The sequence below is a fragment of the Danio rerio genome, chromosome 23 (genome assembly GCF_052040795.2).
Source record: "Danio rerio strain M-AB ecotype USA chromosome 23, GRCz13ab, whole genome shotgun sequence".
NCBI classification, from domain to species: Eukaryota; Metazoa; Chordata; class Actinopteri; order Cypriniformes; family Danionidae; genus Danio; species Danio rerio.
The window spans coordinates 9,531,920-9,553,976 of NC_141043.1; the positions used below are offsets into that span (position 1 = coordinate 9,531,920).

Here is a 22,057-nt window from a genome sequence, read left to right on the forward strand (position 1 = left end):
AATCTTTGAGTTTCTTCCTCCTTTTAAACACGAAAGAAGATATTTTGGAAAATGTAATAAATTTGTAACCATTGACTCCCGTAGTGTTTGTACTGTGGAAGTCAATGGTTACCGGTTTTCTTCAAAATATCTTTGTTTGTTTTCAACAGAAAGAAACTCTAGGAATCACTTGAGGGAGTAAATTTAAATATTTTTTATATGCGCTGTCCCTTTAAATGAACTCCAAGCTCTCATATAGTTTTCCCTCAGTCTCCAAACTGCATGAAAAGTAGATCTTTAGACTTGAATGTTGTGTTTATGTCTCTCTTTGTCTTGTGTTTTTTGTTTTATTAACCACTCCTGATCTTTTTAGATGCTTTCTCTTTCAGTTCTGAAACGCCTAAAGCAGGCAGGCTTCTGTGCTGCATTCAGTTTGGTGACTGAACTGAATGAATTGAATATGTTCGATCAAAGTACAAGCCAACATGAACTTGTAAATAATGTATAACATGCATTATTGGCAAACAATTCTTTTCATTTCATCTCTTGCTGCTTTCAAGTCATTAATAAATGTTTGTATTTGAGAGAAATTAATGTTGGATCCACAATGACCTTCCATTATGAAGGAAATTAAAACTCTAATTTACAGAGAAATGTTTGTGCCACGTATTGACTAGGACATTTAAAAACAATTTTTTATTTACTTTTTGGAAAATACATATTTAAAAAGAAAAATCAAGATTTAAAGTAGTAAAAATAGTTTTTATATGCGATGTTGTCTGAATGTTCTAATGCATCAGCACTGAATTACATATTCTATGTATTCTAAAAGATATGGCATATGCAAAAATAAAGAGAAAAATTAAGTTATTAAAAATAATGTCAATTGAGTTATAAATTAGCTAAAATAAGCTAGAAAACTAAAGTAAAAATGAATTTGAAGTAATGAAATATAAAAAAATGAAACTAATCAGTAAATAACTAATATAAATAACAAAAATAATGCTGAAAAAAAATGATGGTTAGCTAAGCTTGTGAACCGTAAGTTCGTTTTACGCTGTACGAGCCATTGTGTTTTAATTAAAAGACTTTTACTTAACATAATAGCAATAATGAACAATTGGGATGTGCTCACAATACAAAAAACTGGAACTAATAAGAAAATAACTACTAAACATAACAAAAAAATTATTTTGAAAAAATGATGGGAAGTTTGTGAGCCGTAAGTTCCTTTTTCACTGTACGAGCCACGACCCTGTGAGCATCATTGATTTCCAATGCGACTTTTATATATAAAGGTTTGGGAGTGGGGGGTTGGCAGGGGTAAGGTTGGGAATTTATGGTTGAAGGGGTACATTAGTCTCAAAATAAATTATTAGAGGGTCCCATGTTTTGAAAAATGTTTTGGTTGATCCTCTGAGAAAATATTTAATTTTTTATAGCATTACATCACTAAGCCAAAGTGACAGTTTAGTTGGCATTGGTGATTTATAAAAATAATTTAAACTTATTAATTCTATAGATAGATAGATAGATAGATAGATAGATAGATAGATAGATAGATAGATAGATAGATAGATAGATAGATAGATAGATAGATAGATAGATAGATAGATAGATAGATAGATAGATAGATAGATAGATAGATAGATAGATAGATAGATAGATATGGCATTTTTAATCAAATTAAAACCTGAATAAACTACTAAAATATAATGTACCAGGTTATGTGTGTGATTCCTGTTTTTGAAGCTTGCTTTGAAAAAAAATGCTTGTAAATGAGGAACTGCAATTGCTTTATATAGATTGTTGCGTCATGATATAAAAAATAAAAAAAACAGAAAGCATTACCATATGATGGATTACCAAACTACGCTTTGTTTATGTAGATAAAAAACATTTATCTAATGTGTTTTTACAGCAGTTTAATTCAGTGGATGTTTTCATCTCAAACATAACAAAAAGGTACAGTGCACAAGGGTTAAAAAACAACAACAACAATAAAACGCTTGAGCAGACTTTACAATTTACAAACTTCCCTTGATTTGAAAGCAGCATTATTATTATTTGTTTTTCAAACCAGCATTATTTTCATTTACTGTCTTCTCAGGGTGAATTGATAACACAAGCTTCTAGTTTTTTTTCTTTTGTTTTCCAAAGTGACACCAGCAAGAGCAAACGCCATTTACTGAAGCTAATGTAATCTGAACGCTGTCTGTGCTGTGATTGGTGCAGGTGCCGTGGAATCCAGAGGTCGATATGTGTTGGCACTCTCTGATTGGTGGAGCATCGGAGGAGTGTGAGCCTGTCTGGTGTGATTCAGAAGACCCGCTCTTCATCCTCTACACCAGCGGCTCTACTGGAAAACCTAAGGTGCTTACTCCAGGCAATAACAGCTCTAATGTCTTTAAAACAAAGAACAGGAAAGAGTATTGTATAGAAACATTCATTGTTTTAAAGGGTCACGAAACACCAAAACAAATTTTTTGAGCTGTTGACAGTCGTATATGTGTCCCACACTGCTAAAAACACTATTAGGACACCTATATTTCACTAAAAAGTGTAAATTGGTTGTTTTTGCGTTATTTCAAGCAAATTCGTACTTCCGGTTTGAAACGAATTTTTGAAGCTGCGTCACGGTCATGACATAATAGCGTGTATTCCAGCGTGCAGACTGGGCGTCTGTGCCAGAGTGTGTCTTATTACGTCTTACAGTGTGATGCATTAATGCATGAGTAAGGCTTGGTTCAAACCAATCAGCGCGCTCTATTGTGCAACTTCATTAATATTCATTAGTGTCACCGTGTTTACACGACAGAGACGCCACGTTGTGTTGGCAAACAAGCGTGAAGTGTTGCTTTTATAGTTTGCTGCCGTTTTGTTTTCATTTTCTCTCTGTGAGAGCTCATCTGGAGTCACATGTGGATTAACAGTGTACGCGACGCTCGACAACAATAACTTACGTGTCTAAGGAGGATTATTGTTTACCTGAGAGCTGCTCTCATCTGCAAACGCTGAGATCTGGATTCGCTTGTAGTCTTCTCTTAATAAAGACGCGGCTCTAGTTGCTGGTGATTGTCCTGTCTCTACAGATTTGGTAAGTGAGCGACCAGTGCTCTGTGTTTATTCAGTTTGTTCGTATCGAACTAAGTTAACTATTGCACGAGTGTAAACATGTTAGCACCACAACCAAACTATAACCTCGTGTAGGGTTTTTATCGCATTTTGTGACCGGAATAACATGCGGCTTTCTGGCGCTACCTGCCGTGTGCATCTAAGTTTCCGGGAGATGCTGAGGGTTTTTTTCTCTCATTCGCCGTGCGGTGTCAAACATTGCATGAAAAATACACGCTTAGAGCAGATCCTCGAATCAAATATCTTTTTTGTCGCGAGGGGCATGAATAAATTCCCTGAATCAAAGAGCCAAACTGCAGTTAAAGTCCAACATTTAATAATTTGCCAAATAATTCGACTACAGATGTCCATGTAGGTTAAACACCATCACATTATCCTATGTGTGTATTTTGACTCTGAAACTCGCGCGTGCCCAAATAGACACTCCCATACCCTCCCACTTTAGTTCCTCCGACACTCCCCCCTAAACCGAGCTGGACACACCCACTTTTCTGACTTTTTCCAAAGTAGAGGTGTGAAAACACCCTGCTGAAACGAGGGGGTTTCATGGCCCTTTAAAACATGAAGGGTTAGTTCACCCCAAAATAACTTCTTTTTTTTTTGTCATTTACTTTTGACCTAGCTAATTCTAAAGCAATTTCATGACATTTCACAGAGAATAACATTGCTTTTAGAGTCTCTCTGTGTGAATTATAGAGCCTAGTTTGCTGTACACTGAATTCTGACAACTGTCATGTAACATGTAACAACACGTCATACTGTTCAGTAAGTTTGTCCTCCTGATTGGTCACCTTCAGATGAAGTTCGTTCAACCACACGATTCCAAGCTTACTGCTCTAGAACTTTTTGGCATGTTTATAAAATAATGGAGAGCCTGTGAACCGTAGGTTCCTCTCACACGGTATAAGCCACCACCATGCGTACATCACCAATTTCCATGCGACTTCAGATAAGGAAATAATCACTAAGAAGCTTGGATGACTGCAAAAAATGCACCACACACCACACTTGTGTCAAGTAGAGATTAACCGATAATCGGTTTTACGGTCTTTTTCCCCCTCTTATATTTAAGCATTTTATCAATATTTGGGTATCAGATTCGTAATGAAGTTCATTATTCATTGATAAATCTTATTGGTGTTTTGCTCCATTTTAATTAAGAAAGAGAAAATCCAACAGGCCTCATGGTGAACTGCATCTGGTGGTTCTTTGCCTCTGAATTGTGCATTTAAAATCTTACAAACCGCAAGCCATTGATTATACCTTATTCCTTGGACATTTGCTACGTTATAGAGCCTTTAAAATTAGTTTTGCTCTTTGCAGTAGAATATTCGACTGAATTTGTGTCAGTTTTGATGTGCTAGACTTCCTAGTCCCTGTATTAAATCAGCAGACACAAGCTGAGAGATAGCTCATGCAAGAGAGACTGTGTACATGTGAGTAAATGACACGGGCATATCTAATAACTTGGCCCACATGGAATCTGCGCATGCAGAATTCCACAGATATCCGCAGATTTTTAGCCCATCATTAATTCTGTTTGTTTACTTGAGTAAATGTGTGTAAAACTATATTTGATTAATTTTTAAATTAATTACAGTAATACAATTGACTAATATGAAAATGTTTATCTGATTTATGTACTATGCAGTCTTTTAGTAGATATATTATAAGAGAATTGCTTTGTTTACCAAATAAAGTGGATTTAATTTGATTTGCATTTTAAAGATTGAATAAAAGCTAAAAAGGTATTTCTTTTTTTTTTCACATATTAAGGTTTTAGTTATAATACTCCCAAAATAATTTCGCAGAAATCCGCAGATTTTTACCAAAATTCTTCGCAGAAATAGCAAAAAACGTCTGCAGATTCCATATGGCCACACTAATAACTCGTATATCATGTAGCTACCTCTTTGCAAATATTTTGTACATATTTTCACGTTGGTTTATTCACATTTGGTCTTTGGTGACGCACATGTCTGTTATCGAAAATTCACAAATAAAACAAGGAATTGCTATTGTTACTGCTAATGTTTAAGGGAAGCATGTTTATTTTGAGCTGTAGAAAACTGACTGGAACTACCTTTGCATTAAACTATTGTATTGCACACCTTCCAGCTATGGAATTCTTTATTCCAGAATAAAGATTTTCGACAGACCTTGGAATAAAATATTTTATTTTACATAATGTTAATTAATGAACTATTTGGATGTTCACTTTATCAAGACAATGTTGGCTAATCTGGGCAAAACCGGACTTTATTTTATATATAAGTGTTAGTTTAAAAGCAACTGTCTCAAGGCAAGTATGGGTGTTTTATAGTATTGGGCCAACTTTGAGAAAAGATGAGGATCCACTTCAAATGTTAACTATGAGAAAATTTTAGGTGTGGGTGGATGATTTGTTTGAAGCAGCAGATTCGGGTAATTTCATCATTAAAGATGTAAATAGGTTAAGTAGGCAAGTTGGGCTAATTAGGCAAATCATTGTACAGTTGAAGTCAGAATTATTAGCCCCCTTGAATTATTAGCCTCCGTTTATTTTTTCCCTAATTTCTGTTTAAAGGACAGAGGATTTTTTTCAACACATTTCTAAACATAATAGTTTTAATAACTCATTTCTAATAACTGATTTATTTTATCTTTGCCATGATGACAGTAAATAATATTTAACTAGATATTTTTAAGTTTTAAGGCTTAACTAGGTTAATTGGATTAACTAGGCAGGTTAGGGTAATTTGGCAAGTTATTGTATAACGATGGTTTGTTCTGTAGACTATCGGAAAAATATATAGCTTAAAGAGGCTAATAATTTTGTCCTTAAAATAGCTTTTAAAAAATTAAAAACTGCTTTTATTCTAGTCGAAATAAAACAAGTAAGACTTTCTCCAGAAGGAAAAATATTATCAGACATACTGTGAAAATTTCCTTGCTCTGTTAAGCATAATTTAGAAAATATTACAAAAAAAAAAAAAAACATCAAAAGGGGGCTAATAATTCCGACTTCAACTGTATAACAATCATTTGTTCTGTAGACAGTCGAGAAAAAAAAAAATATTGCTTAAGAGGTCTAATAATTTTGCCCTAAAATGGTTTTTAAAAACTCTAAACTGCTTTTATTCTAGCAGGAATAAAACAAATAAGACTTTCTCCAGAAGAAAAAAAATATTATAGGAAACACTGAAAAAATCAGTGCTCTGTTAAACATCATCATTCCAATACAGATTCCCCTTGAACTGTGCAATGTTTGCTTTTCATTTATATCTGTTATTTGGTCCTCATGCTCTGTCACTCCTCTAGGGTGTATTGCACACAGTGAGTGGATACATGCTCTACACCGCCTCCACCTTCAAGATGGTGTTTGATTATCACTCTGACGATGTTTACTGGTGCACCGCTGACATCGGCTGGATCACCGGCCACTCATACATCACGTATGGGCCCTTGGCCAATGGGGCGACCAGTGTGTTGGTAAGGGGAACACCCTGATAAGCATTATTTGTGTCAGATTTTTGCATAATGCCCTGTGATGTCACTTTTATTGTGTAATTAAAAGTATATTGACTCATTTACATTGGCACTTGTTGTTGTATATGAATACAAACTTGTAATATTCTGTCTCTAGTTTGAGGGTCTTCCAACGTACCCAGATGTGAGCCGAATGTGGGAGATTGTTGATAAATATCATGTCTCAAAGTTCTACACGGCACCCACTGCCATCCGGCTCCTGATGAAGTATGGCAGTGATCCCGTTCACAAGTGAGTTTGGGCTCTGTCTTTAAAGAACTTAAAGCATAACTTGTCTTTAAATACACACTTATATATTTTTACAAACTCCTTTAGTATTATTATTATTTTTAATCTTTTTTTAATCTTTCATATGATTAAAGTTCAATATTAATAGAGGTAAACAGTATTGTATTGTAGTTTTGTACAGGTTAATCCCATCCCCTGAGCCCTTGTTCATGAACTCAATTAACAAAACAAGAATAATAAATATGTAAATACATAAATCCCAAATGAAGTACACTAGATGTACTTAACCATAACATCAGAGAATAACTGCATATAGATAAAAAAAAAAGCTCCTTTAGAAGAGGAAAATATGTTTTTGATTATGAAAAGGATGAGAGTTAATTCTGCCTCAAGTTTATTTTTTTCTGGACATTTTAAATGGTCCTGTTTATTTAATTCATGGCCATCAAATATTTTGCTATCCGTTTACGGAAAACACTTACTAAATGTCATTCACTGTAACTATATATCAAAAATCTCATCAGCCATATTTTAGGGATATGCACTGTGATCCTCATATTAATTTAAAAATAGTCCTTCATTGTCAACAATAAAACTATAATAATTTAAATTATAAAGTAATTTTATTATAACAATCGATAAAAATACAGATGATTTTTTTACATACATTCTCTGATTTAACATTAATCCACCTGTTGTCTGATATGTTATTTTCATTTGAAACCTCAAAGTGGTTGCTTTATTTGCAGTTTATATGTGTTGTTTGCAGAGCTTGACATTAATACCCGCCAAATTTGGCTAGATTTCAGCTGTGGTGGGTTAGACAGACGCTCTCACTAGCCACTTTAGCTAGTTGAAATCATTTTTAAATTACCAGTGCTGGCTAGTCACTAAAGATTAGAATTATAATGTATGATAATTTGTCAATATGCGTTCAAATCAGTGGTGTAGTCCTAAAAAAAGGAGTGTACTATTACACCCGACCCAAATTTTGAATGAAAGTAGGCAAAGAAACGATGAAGGTCAGTGTTTCTTTGATTCATTAGCTATCTATACCTATTTAATGATTTCTGTTTAGCTAAAAGTGTCCCCTAGCAGACTCTGAGCTTGTTTAATAATTTTTTAATATTGAGGAAAAAAAAAAGAGTCAGTCAAGATACTTATAAGAATTTAGTTAACTTTTGTTTAAGTTACCTCAATTGGGCCTGTGCATATATGGAAAGTTAATGTAAAGTATGCATACTTTACATTTAATAGGTTCCTTTAAACATCAATCAGCCATTATTTTTGATTGTCACGTTCATGCCATGCTTGTTTTAAACCAAACTATTAGGAGTCCAGGCCCGGATTGGCTAATCGGGAGCACCGGGAGAATTCCCTTTGGGCCGGTCCGTTTTTTTTGGCCGTGAGGGCCGGTGTCCCTAGCTGCTTGCACTCTCAGCAGTCGCACTTTTTTCATTTATTTATTTATTTGACCATAGCTTCACTTTTTTTATTCATTAATTTGCTGCAGCGCCGCTCTTCTTATTTATTTTCTCGCAGCCTCGTGAGCAAAATGCAGCCTGCAGGTTAACTAACGTTAATGATGTAACGTTAACTATCATAATTCGACCCCAAACAGCGAATTCAAATAATTAATATTAATGAATAATACACCTGCTCAATGAAAATCAGATGATTAACTACATTAATAAATCTGACATAACTTGATCAGAAATCTAAAAAGGGGAGAAAAAGATTAAGCCATCAACAGAAAGTAATGCTGTGTCTTGCAGGTCACAGTCCAATACTTTTTTTTATTCTTGCTGCATTAGCGCTATAATGCACCAGTAGTAAACACGTTGCATTACTACGCCGTCCGACCCGTGTTCGAATCTCACCTAAAAAATTAATATTATTTTTTTTGTTTTTTTTTTTTTTTTTGTTTTTGTAATTTTTATTGTTAAGACATATAATACTGTTAGGGCTTTTGAACATTTGAATTTCTAAAGCAGCTGTTTTCTTGAAAAAGACGTGATAGTGTCACTAGAAACTGAATTGGAAATGACCTTATTTTAATATAGACAGTTGTGAACTGAGGTGGGCTGGTCTGGCTTGAAACTCCTGGGCTGAAAATGAGTCCCACTTCGGCCCTGTAGTAGTCTGTCTTTTGTTGCTATTATATACTAGTAGTTACCCTTTTAAATCGCATACTGCTACACAATTTTTAGGGCGGATCAGGATCAGATCTTTTTGGGGTAAACAAAGAAAAATGTGTTATTTATTTATTTATATATATAAATTAAGTTTAATTGTCATTTGTTGCTTTTTTTTAAGAACATTGTTGAAACAAAAAGTTTTTGCTTGTTTTGACACAATATTTAAAAATTGTGGTAAGGAAATAATTAGTTTGGTGTAGTCAGAGAACAATTGGGTAAATCCTTAGTGTTCAGCCCTAAAAGTCACGTGAGATAAAACTAATTGTAACGTGACACTATGAAACTCACTTGCTAATGCTCATTAAGCAATCATTCACAACACAGAAAAAAGTTTAAAGAATGAGGAGGCTTGTGGATATAACACATCATTTAAATCAAGTAATTTTAACGTCACGTTTTAAAGTCAAATTAATTCAAGTAATATATATTTTCCCAACATAAAAATTGTGGCTGTTGACAAGGACGAGTGGCTAATAATGTTGAAAAACTACAAGCAACTGTGGCCGGTGATCAAAAAAAGTTAATGTCAAGCCCTGGTTGTATGCATATAAAAACACTTTTGTCAAATTAATTGGATTCAGACACCAAAGTATGATGTATGGTCTGCAACCCTTATTCATCAAAGTTTTCTACACGTTTATGCAGTAATCAGGAATAGTTGGTTGGAAAATTACAGGATCTAAAAGTGTAAAAACACTAACTGAAATATGTAAAATTATTAAGAAAATTGCTTTTTCTGGTTTAAATAATTCTATATTTTTTATTTGACACATTGTGTATAAATAGTTTATTTATTAGAGTGTTTGTTTAGGAAAAAAAAGTTGATACTATTATGAATGTGTATTTGTGCTTGGAAATGTGAAAACACTTTCTCTTATTTCCAGGTAACACTAAAAAACCACCATATTAGATTTGACTTTTAATTTCTCTGTTACTGAATTGCATCTGTATTCTCTCATGCACTCTGTTGGCTTAAAAAGTCTTCTAACAGAGCACCATTTATAAATCTATTCACTGTGGACTAGTGAGTGTAATTGATGCCAGTGTGTGCCAGTTTCTGACCTGCACCATCAGTACACATCTCTTATACAGTACCAATATAAACATTTACTTTGTTTTCATACTTCCAACATTTTAAAATAATAAGGAAGTGTGGAACTTTTTTGGTCCTTGCATAGGCACAACATATTTATTTTATTTAGATAAATGCTGTCATTTAAAGCGATAGTTCACCCAAACATTCAAATTGTCATTTACTGACCCTTCACTTGTCACAAACCTACTTGAGTTTCTTTCTTCTGTTGAACACAAAAGATAATATTTTCAAAGGGGTAACCGTTACGGGTAACCATTGACTTAAATAGTATTTGTTTTTCCTACTATAGATGTTAAAGGTTACCAGTTTCCAGCTGTCTTTAAAATATCTTTGTTTGTGTTCAACAACAGAGAGAAAATCATAAAGGTTTGGAGCCAGGCTGAGTAAATGGTTCATTTTACAGTGAACTGTTCCTTCAAGTATTTGGATTTTTTTTTTTTCTTCATTTAACTTATGCCTCGTTTTTGCTAAGCGGTACGGTTCACTACAGTATGGTTCGGATTGTGTCACCTTTTTCTAGGTTTGTGTCTCCGCTGCCTTTTGGTAGGCATGGTGTACGACAGAAAGCTATGATTGACCTCATTCTCACAAGTAAAGCAATACAGGTCCTTCACCTGTCTTATAAGATTAACTTCTCACAAAAAATATGCTTTATATCAGTGGTGGTCCGTTATCAGCGTTAACATGCTGCATTAACGTGAGACTCTTATCGGGTGATTAAAAAAAATATCGCTGTTAATCTGGGTTGGGAGCTGGGTCTATTTTACGCAAGCTATGATAACTTTTACCTTGATATATATATATATATATATATATATATATATATATATATATATATATATATATATATATATATATATATATATATATATATATATATATATATTAATATATATATATATATATATATTAATATATATATATATATATATATTAATATATATATATATATATTAATATATATATATATATATATATATATTAATATATATATATATATATATATATATATATATATATATATATATATTAATATATATATATATATATATATATATATATATATATATATATATATATATATATATATATATATATATATATATATATATATATATATATATATATATATATATATATATATATATATATATATATATATATTAATATATATATATATATATATATATATATATATTAATATATATATATATATATATATATATATTAATATATATATATATATATATATATATATATATATATATATATTAATATATATATATATATATATATATATATATATTAATATATATATATATATATATATTAATATATATATATATATATATATATATATATATATATATATATTAATATATATATATATATATATATATTAATATATATATATATATATATATATATATATATTAATATATATATATATATATATATATATATATATATTAATATATATATATATATATATATATATATATATATTAATATATATATATATATATATATATATATATATATTTATATATATATATATATATATATTAATATATATATATATATATATATATATTAATATATATATATATATATATATATATATATATATATATATATATATATATTAATATATATATATATATATATATATATATATTAATATATATATATATATATATATATATTAATATATATATATATATATATATATATATATATATATATATATATATATATATTAATATATATATATATATATATATATATTAATATATATATATATATATATATATATATATATATATATATATATATATATATATTAATATATGTATATATATATATATATATATATATTAATATATATATATATATATTGGAAACGGGAGATGAGCCCCTGGTCTAATGTGCCACCTGGCTTGAGAAACCCGCTCTCAAAGACGTTTAGGCTGCATTTACGCTGCAGATCTTTATGGTCAATTCCGATTTTGTGACTGTATCCGATTTTTTTTGATTACCTGCTTACGACATCTTTTAAAAGATACTCGTATCTGATCATCTGCCATTACTCTGCACACTGCAAGGACGCAATGACCAGGAAAAAAAAAAGAGCGGGCGCTGACTAACAGCTGGTAATTAAAGTGTTCTTAACCCACGGGCAGATCATTTCAACTTTTAACTTTCACGTAATTCTTCACAAAGTAAAAACAAAACAATAGTTTTATTTGATTAACAATTTTTGTGAATTTTTTTTTTGACTAGAAACGTGACAGCAAAATATGTAAATATGTGTTTTTATAGCATTGTTATTTTCTATACCAGAATACTGTTACTGGCTACCCGGGAAACCATCAAATAGAGCTATTTAAACTATCTTGTGAAACAGTATTCATATCTTAGTATTTATTGCAGAACAATAAAATATCGCAATATCAGATTTTTCCAAATATCATGCAGCCCTAATACAAACTCATACACACTCTTACATTCTTCGAAGTATTAGTATTTACATGAAAATGACCCAAAACATACATATTTGTGTTAAAAACAAAAGTTTTACAATCAGTACAAACCTCTGATTATCTTTTATTCTTCACCCGCACCTGTAAACTCTTGTTAAAAAGTAACTCTGTCATTCTGAGTTTGTTCGGGTTTTAGGTTGCTAAAAGAATAATTTTTCTTGCTTGCTTTTTTTTTTTGTGTGCTTCACTCTCATGTTTATGTCCATTTCTAAATGAATGTAAGCTTAAATTCTTGGCATGTGGCTGCTTGTCACAAGAAGAAATGGTTTGTTTGAACTTGGGTCAACCATAGCCTATATGTTGTTAGGGAGTCATGTCTCGGCTGTGTATTTAAAAAGCATACCATACCATACTATCCTAACTTTTGACTGGTGTATTTTGTTTTATCAGATATAAGCGAACTTCCCTGAAGATTTTGGGTACAGTCGGTGAACCAATAAACCCTGAAGCCTGGCAGTGGTACTACAATGTGGTGGGCGAGAAGAGATGTCCGGTGGTGGACACATTCTGGCAGACTGAGACGGTACGGTCTATATTATAAAAGAAAGATCCAGTCAGACCAGAGCAGGAATAGTCACGCTGCTCATCTTATCTCCTGTAAAATCACTGGTCTTGTGTATATATCTTCTTCAGGGTGGGCACGTGATGACGCCACTGCCAGCCGCTACGCCAATGAAGCCCGGCTCTGCTGTAAGTGAACACTAGAACACTAGGAATGAGTAGTGAATGCTTGCAGTGTATGTAAAATACTTGGTTGATGGAATTGTTTTGAATTTTTTGTTATTCTTACAATGCTTGGAATTATTTTATGAAATATACAGTAAAATATGATTGTGAAATACTATAAGACTATATTATAATTTAAATTACACATTTTTATTTTTTATAGATGAGATCTGTGCTGATATTCAGGACAATTTACTGAATTTTTATATATATATATATATATATATAATATATATATATATATATATATATATATATATATATATTTTTTTTTTTTTTTTTTTTTTATATATATAACTCTCAGTGAATGCTTTTGGATACTTAAAATGTTTGTTTTGCATGGTGACTGAATAATATGCAATAAATAATATCAGCTTTCATTGGATTAAAAGTATTATTTTACATAATAAATATAACACACCTCTAGTGTCCACTAACTTCTGTATGGTGGTTAATATTTTAATTTTGCAGACATTTCCCTTTTTTGGGGTTGTACCTGCTATTCTGAATGAGTCAGGAGAGGAACTTGAAGGACCAAGTGAAGGCTATCTGGTATACTTTTCATATATTTTTAGGCAAATTATATGATTTTATTTTTAATCTTAATTTATCTTTAATTTACCACAAAATAAACTCTTCTCTTCCTCAGGTGTTTAAACAGCCATGGCCAGGTGTGATGAGAACAGTATATGGGAACCATCTGAGATTTGAGACCACCTATTTCAAGAAATTTCCTGGATATTATGTGACTGGAGACGGTAATTTGAGTTCCATTTTGTTTTGCTTAGTCTTTGCAGGATTTTGTGATTCTGTTGTTTTAGAATGTAATAAAGCTAATGCAGCAAAATTCAGAAGAGCATGTAGATTTTGTATATATTTTAGGCAGCCAGATGCACCATTTGTCAGTTTTACAGTACTGTCTTGTACTTAAAATAAACTCGTATCAAATTAATATGAAAAATACAAAAGAAAGAGTAGCTCAGTTATACTTAGAGCTTCAAACTGGGCAAAAACATATTTCTTATGGATACAAATATAAGTCAATTAAATTTTCACAAATAATAACTACATGGGTGGCGCAGTGGGTAGCACGTTTGACTTACAGCAAGAAGGTCGCTGGTTCGATCCTCGGCTCAGTTGGCGTTTCTGTGTGGAGTTTGCATGTTCTCCCTGCGTTTCCGTGGGTTTCCTCCGGGTGCTCCGGTTTTCCCAACAGTCCAAAGACATGCGGTACAGGTGAATTGGGTGGGCTAAGTAGTCCGTAGTGTATGAATGTGTGTGTAAATGTGTGGATGTTTCCCAGAGATGGGTTGCGGCTGGAAGGGCATCCGCTGCGTAAAAACTTGCAGGATAAGTTGGCAGTTCATTCCGCTGTGGCGACCCCAGATTAATAAAGGGACTAAGCCGACAAGAAAATGAATGAATGAATGAATGAATAACTACGTGGATAATATGCATATAAATAATAATTTATTGCACTGTATTTTTAATAATAATGGGCATAACAATGCAGAACGCCTAATTGATTGAACAAATAAATGCAAATATATTGCTACATTTCTTAACCAGAGAGTTGCATGTGGAGAGGAAAAAGGAGTATGGACCCTATCATACACCCGGTGCAATGCGGCGCAAGGTGCGACGCAATTGTTGTTTGCTAGTTTCAGCTCATTTTGACCTTTTGCGCCACACTCTTTAAATAGCAAATGCATTTGCCCTCATATGTACGCCCATAGGCGTTCCGGTCTAAAAAGGAGGTGTTTCAAGGCGCATTGCTGGCGCGTTGCTATTTTGAGGAACTAAAATAGACTGTTCAATAGACCAGATCAAAGCAGGATGTACAGCAATACGCATATATCTTTACAAACGAAAAATAATTAAAGGATTAATTTAATATTACAAAAATGATTATTTTCTAGCCTACATAAATATAAAAACCTTACTTTCAAGCCTTCTTCATCTTTGGGGGCTTTTTCTGTTTATTCATGACAATTTGCTTTTGTATAATGTTATTATTAGTAGCAGTATTATTTATTATTTGCATATTTTTGTTTGTTTTATTAAAAACAAGCTTAGATTTGACCACCTGTCAGGTTTTAGACCAAATGGGACAAAGCATTTGTATTTTGGATATAACTTTTTTGACCACACTTATTACTGATAATTTATTCATTTGCTGGAAATTAGAACTGAGTTTAGAAATAATTGTGAAACAAATCTTTGCGCTTAACAAATTAAATTAATTTTTTATAGGCTAATGGATGTCTGTGTACAACACGTTTCCCTATCCACGAAAGTGAAAATAAATAATGAGGAGGTTCATCTCACATTCTCATGCTGTAGATGCTCTGTTTAACTGTTTTCTCGTTAGTGAAGCGCTCAGTTTTTCCACTTGCAAAGTCCGCCAAATAAATTGCAAATGCGCTATGGCGCGACGCAACTGTCTCCTAAAGGGAATGGAAGATGAGATTCTGATTGGTTTTTTCTCAAAACACACCTATAACTCATTAAGAGAATAAAATAAGCTCAACCCTGGCCTGTTAGACCATGCACCATGGCACAAAGCTTATTTTTCCGCCCTTAAAATAGCAAAAGTGGATTCTGACATGCCCTTAATGCTTTTGTGCCATGCCCTTTGGACTTTGTGCATGGATCATCAAAATAGAGCCTTATGTCTCCTACACTCTCAGACAGACACTCGCACTAGCCACTTTGGCTGGTTGAAAATAATTTCAGCAGGATTCGATTATGGGATGACAACAAGGGTTGGACAATAATATGCATGCAAATGCACGCACGACTGACAAAAAAATTGTGCCTGTGCAAGCAAAAGAAAGCAGGTGAATTCTGAATGAGAGGATGGTCTCTGGCATGCACTGGTGTGATGCTCGCTCCCGTTTCCTTGCGTGAAGCAACCGTGTCTAAAATGCAACTGATGCGATCGGTTCTCTTTCAAGTAGACTGTACAAAAAAGCAACACTGCCCTGCTGCTTTCAAGAGTTCCCAATTTTTTTTTCTATTTGGAAGCGGACATAGTTGCTGCTTTTGCTTAACCATTCTTTGAACAGATATTTTTTTTTAACCGTGATCATCCTTTCACGATCACACACGGTTTTTATCCTGCTTTCTTTTTATTGCTGTTATTTTTGTTAATATGGTTTAACTATCATTTTTTTTGCAATAACATTGCTTTAATTTAATTGGAGATCAACTCCCTATTTATGTAGAGTTAACTGGTGATCTGAGATCTTTAACCAGGACAGATTATTGTGCGTAGTTTTAAATGCACGACAATAATAATTTAAATGTTAATATTTTATTTTATTTTTTTTTTTAAAGAAAAGTTTTGCTCAATAAAGTGCATGCATACAGTAATATTTTGCTTGTTTTAACATATTATTGAAACTTTGTGGCTATAAAGTATTTATTTATTATTTATTTGTTTTTGGTGTGGTCAGCGATTTTAAATTTGGTAAATCCTGAATTTTGAGCTCTGAAAAGTCATGTGAAATAAAAAACTATTGCAATGCAACACTATGAAACCATAACTATTTGATCAGAGCAACACACAAAAAAGCTAAATGAATGAGCATGAGCAATGGGAATGAGCAAAAAGTCATATTTATGCTTATAAAATACATTTTCCCAACAACAAAATTAAGTAATAATGGTGAGTGGCTAGTAATGCTGGAAATCTATTAGCCACAGTGGATGGTGATCAAAAAAGTTAATGTCAAGCCCTGATTCTATATAATTTCATTGCAAACAACCCAGGAAATGCTGCAAAAATTGAAATGAAACCATTTAAAACATTTACTTCAAACATGTAAATCAGACAAATGTCACATGAGCCTCTGTTTATGTAAAATGGATACTGTACAATAGTTTGAAGTCAGAAATGGATTGTGGTTTATGTAACCATGTGATATGTTTCTCCAGGTTGTCGCCGAGATAAAGACGGCTACTACTGGATCACTGGACGAATAGATGACATGCTGAATGTTTCTGGTGAGGAAAGGATGACGACATCTGTACATTTCAACAGAAAATTTCTCCTGTTTTGTAATTTCCCCAAGAGAACGAGTGGCGCGGACCCACAGATGTTGAAATAATCCAGATGAACGAGTTTCAAAGCAAAGTTGAAATGATGAAATCCAGGCCACCAATTCCAAACATTAACCTCTTTACTGATAGTACTCTAGAGATTAACACAGCATTAAAGTAGCCTACTTAGAAGAAGTAGCAGTGGAGTAAAATGCCTTGTGATGGATGTGTTTGATTCAGGGCACTTACTGAGCACTGCAGAGGTGGAGTCGGCTCTGGTGGAGCATGAAGCCGTGGCGGAGGCAGCGGTTGTGGGAAGGCCTCACCCTGTCAAAGGCGAGAGTCTCTACTGTTTCGTCACCCTTAATGATGGAATAAACTACAACCAAAAGCTGGAGGCGGAGCTTAAGAAGCAAGGTTTGTGTGTTCAATTGAGTAGTTCAGTGTTTCTCAACCATGTTCACTGCATGTTTTGGATGTCTCCTTTGTCTGTCACACCCATTCTAAGTCTTTCAGTCTCTGCTAATGAGCTGATGATCTTAATCTAGGGTGTTTGGTTAAGAAGACGTGAAAAATTGTGCAGAGCTGGAGGTCCTCCAGAATGTGGTTGAGAAACACTGGGGTAAATTAATTTGGACATCCTATATTATTTCATTTAAAGGCACTGATTGATAGTTAAAGTTGAAACTGCTGTCTTCAATACATTGAAATAATTGAAGTAATATGTAATTGAGGCAATGTCAAACTTAATATAAAATATCTCAGAGGTATCATAACAATAACACTATATATATATATATATATATATATATATATATATATATATATATATATATATATATATATATATATATTGTGTTACATCTTCTGATATCATTAGATTTTGTGATGACACTTTAGGTCACAATTCACAATATTAACAAACTACTAACTTACACTACTAGCTTAATAAACTACTAATTAGCTGTTTAATATTAATTAGTAAAGTAAAAGTTTTGGGTAGGATTAGGGATGCAGCATAAGATCGTGCTTTATAACTACTAATGAGCGGTTAATATCTTGATAATAGGCAGGTAATAAGCCAGTAGTTAATAACATGAATATTGAGCTAAACTAAAGTGTGACCGTTTTTGTTTTGGTCAGGGTTTTTGCTTGTTGTTTTGTTTTTATGCTGATAATCTTGCTAGCAAAAAGCAGAAAAAAGTTTGATCAAATGAATTTACCTAAAAAGCGTGATGTATCAAATAAAAGTTGTTACGTTGAGCATATTTTTTTAAACTAAGTTGTTTGAGTAAATAATTCTTTTAATTAACTATTTTTTAAAAAGCCTGCTGTAAATAATTAGCAAAACTTAATTTTCTTCAGATAATTAGATATTGATCTTGAAGTATCATTAAAATATAAAAGGTATTTATACATTTATTTATTAAAACTTAACTTAAATATTTAATGATTTAACAACAAAGCATGCGTTTAGGGGTTGTTTACAATTATACGTGCTTGTTACTTGCTTAAGAGTATCAGGCATTAGAATGCATGCAAGTATATAATATAAATAACTCATGTGATCACGACTTCAAAAATATATCATTAGAATTTGATGAAGAACCAATATCTAATAACTTCTTTGTCCTCTTCAAACAGTGAGAGAGAAGATTGGTGCCATTGCTACACCTGACTACATTCAGAATGCTCCTGGCCTTCCCAAAACCAGATCAGGTATTATTACACTGTTTTGCCGCATTTCCACCAAAAAGGGTTGAGCTTGACTCTCTGTTGAATGCTACTTGTTTACAGCGAATCGGTCACTTACATCAGGTAAACGACAATACAGAAAACCGCACAGCAACAGCAAGCTAGCATCGCTTACACAAATCCTGTCTAATCTTGTGACAAATAGCCACATGCCAATAAGCAAGAACAGAATCTTCTGTATGTTCTTTGTTATTGTTTACAAGGCTGTTCACATTTCAGGTCAAAATGTGTGTAGAAGCATTTGTGTGTTTTCTGCACATCTACATTTGAAATAATGAACCTGATAGTGCTAAGAATGTGAACGGCCTGTATGGCTTATTTATTGAGCGAGAATGTCATACACCACGCCTGCCGAGTACAGTTGTACAATTGTTGGTATTATTATTACAATGTTTTTGCGTGTCTACAAAATGTTTTTTAATTTAAGATTTTTTTAGATATTTGTACTAGAAACAAGACAACGAAATCTAAGAAAATCATTTTTTGCAGTGCGTTTAGTTTCTTTTCTTTTCTTTTTTTTTTTTTTTTTTTTAGAGAAAGCTTTAATGTCTGACAACTCTGCTTTTGTTCAGCAATTTCCACTTCACATCGTATTCAAACATTGATGTTTGCCTTCAAAACAATCACTGCCTATTAGGAGTGGGACAAATATTATCAAGATATTGATATGCCAATTTATCCCAATATTTCTGGGCACGATACATTATCAATACTCTAGAGGCAAGTATTAATATTTATCAGAATATAAAATGATCAATTCATCAGTCTTTCACTGCTGTTGTTTACCGCTTTGGCGGCAGTACATGCAGATAACTCTGGTCTACATTTGCTCTAATACATTTAGCTACAAAAAAAATGTAACAATATATTTGCATTTATTTGTTCAATTAATTAGGCTTTCTGGATTGGTATGCCCACCACTGTTAAAAATACAGAGCAATAGATTATTATTTATATGCATTTTATCTATGTAGGGATTATACATTTGTGAAAATGTAATTTATTAATATGTGTAAAAAAATTTTTGAGGCTCTAAGTAAAACTGAGCTATTCTTTCTTCTGTATTTTTAATATTTATCAAGTATGAGTATATTTTAAGAATAAGACAGCATTGTAAAACTGACTCACAGTGCATCTGGCTTTTTGCTAAAAATATATAAAAAAGTATACCAGATAGCCTTCACTTGGTTCTTCAAGTTCCTCTCGTGGCTCGTTTAGAATAGCAAGTACAACCCCAAAAATGGGCAAATGTCTGCAAAATATTAGCCACCATACAGAAGTTAGTGGACACTAGAGGTGTATGACATGTATTATGTAAAATAATAGTTTTAATCACATGAGAGCTGATATTATATATTGCATATTACTCAGTCACTATGTAAAACAAACACATCTCGAGAATCCAAAAGCATTCACTGAGAGTTAGATAAAATATTTATATAATATAATATAATATAATATAATATAATATAATATAATATAATATATAAAATGATTCAGTCAATTTTCTTGAATATCAGCACATCTGTAATTTAGAGATGGGACTTTTTAGCCACAAACTGCTCGCTGCACATAAGCATTTTCAAGCTTTTTTAAAAGCTGTGTGCTTGTTGCGAGTCTATGAAATGTGCTGTTGATAAAATAAATACATCTCATAACTTCTGAATAATTTTTTTCCTCTTGTTTACAAATATCATGGTATACATGGATGGTTTTCCTGTGATATATCGCAGGATCCCTGATATTTGATAATCGGGATAAAGTATCATGATAATATTGTATCGTGAGTTTACCTGTGATTCCCACCCCTACTGCCTATGTGCAATTTTTCAGGAAATTGGTAAAGATTTATCATTCGTTAACACACTCTGACACTAGCATATCCTGTTCTGATTCCATTTTATCTTCTTCCTTTTCTTCATTTTAAAATCGTTGCTATATAAAGTGCTCTACTAACTAGTCACAGCACTGACATTTGTGTTAGTCTTTAGTTGCTTTCATTGCTTCTATTGTTCTTTGTATTAAAAAAAAAAAATCAGTGGTTCCCAACCTTTTTATCACAGCGGACTGGGGGGTGGGTCAATGTAGGTTGCTAGGTAGGCTACCATCAACCGTGTTCTTAGAAGATGACAAGCTGACAAAACATTGCTGCATCTCTGAGACAAGTTTTATTTATGGAGAAAATTAAAAAAACTCTGCAGTGTTTGTCTGAGATAATAAGTCTACCAAAATGTGTACATACAAAACATGAAGCTGATCAATCGGTTCTTGTCATGTGTCTCGCGGTACGTTTGTGTCATTCTGAAGATGTTTTCAACTTTGTTCGCCTGAAAGAGCAGTGCAAGGGGTTCGCACCTTCCAGGCAAACCCAGTTGAAAGCATCTTCAGAATGCCACAAGTGCACTTTGCTTTTCAGTGTTTGGAAACTTAGTAGTGATTATTATTAAACCACACTGAACTGAGCTAAACTGAACTGAACTTAAACACTGAAAAATGGACTGACACTGTTTCAATTTACTATGTTCTTTTATGTGAAGCTGCTTTGACACAATCTACATTGTAAAAGAGCTATACAAATAAAAGGTGAATTAAATTGAATACATTTTGGTGTTTAAGTGACCAAGATGAACTAAGACAATATGGTAAGTTTTAAAAATATGAGATTGTTCAGACTCCAATAATAAATAAAATGGAAATAATAGAGATTTCTTCTTTGGCCCGGTATCAATTGATCCACACATCTGTACCGGTCCACACCCGGGAGTTGGGGACCACTGTGCTAAATAATTCAATTGAACTCATACGAAAGTGTGTGTTTTTTTTCT

The 22,057-nt window shown here is 32.5% G+C and overlaps 1 protein-coding gene across 4 annotated transcripts in view; it reads left to right on the plus strand.

The window, feature by feature from the left end:
* Positions 1 to 22,057, plus strand: part of acss2 (acyl-CoA synthetase short chain family member 2) — a 58,932-nt gene that overhangs the window by 35,627 nt on the left and 1,248 nt on the right. For all 4 annotated transcript variants that reach the window (NM_001328353.1, XM_087305552.1, XM_087305553.1 and 1 more), the window contains 10 exons: positions 2,215 to 2,352; positions 6,415 to 6,585; positions 6,740 to 6,873; positions 13,098 to 13,230; positions 13,341 to 13,397; positions 13,905 to 13,985; positions 14,083 to 14,191; positions 17,373 to 17,441; positions 17,718 to 17,894; positions 19,122 to 19,196. In NM_001328353.1, the coding sequence (NP_001315282.1) occupies positions 2,215 to 2,352; positions 6,415 to 6,585; positions 6,740 to 6,873; positions 13,098 to 13,230; positions 13,341 to 13,397; positions 13,905 to 13,985; positions 14,083 to 14,191; positions 17,373 to 17,441; positions 17,718 to 17,894; positions 19,122 to 19,196 (1,144 nt within the window). The remainder of the gene's footprint in view (positions 1 to 2,214; positions 2,353 to 6,414; positions 6,586 to 6,739; positions 6,874 to 13,097; positions 13,231 to 13,340; positions 13,398 to 13,904; positions 13,986 to 14,082; positions 14,192 to 17,372; positions 17,442 to 17,717; positions 17,895 to 19,121; positions 19,197 to 22,057) is intronic.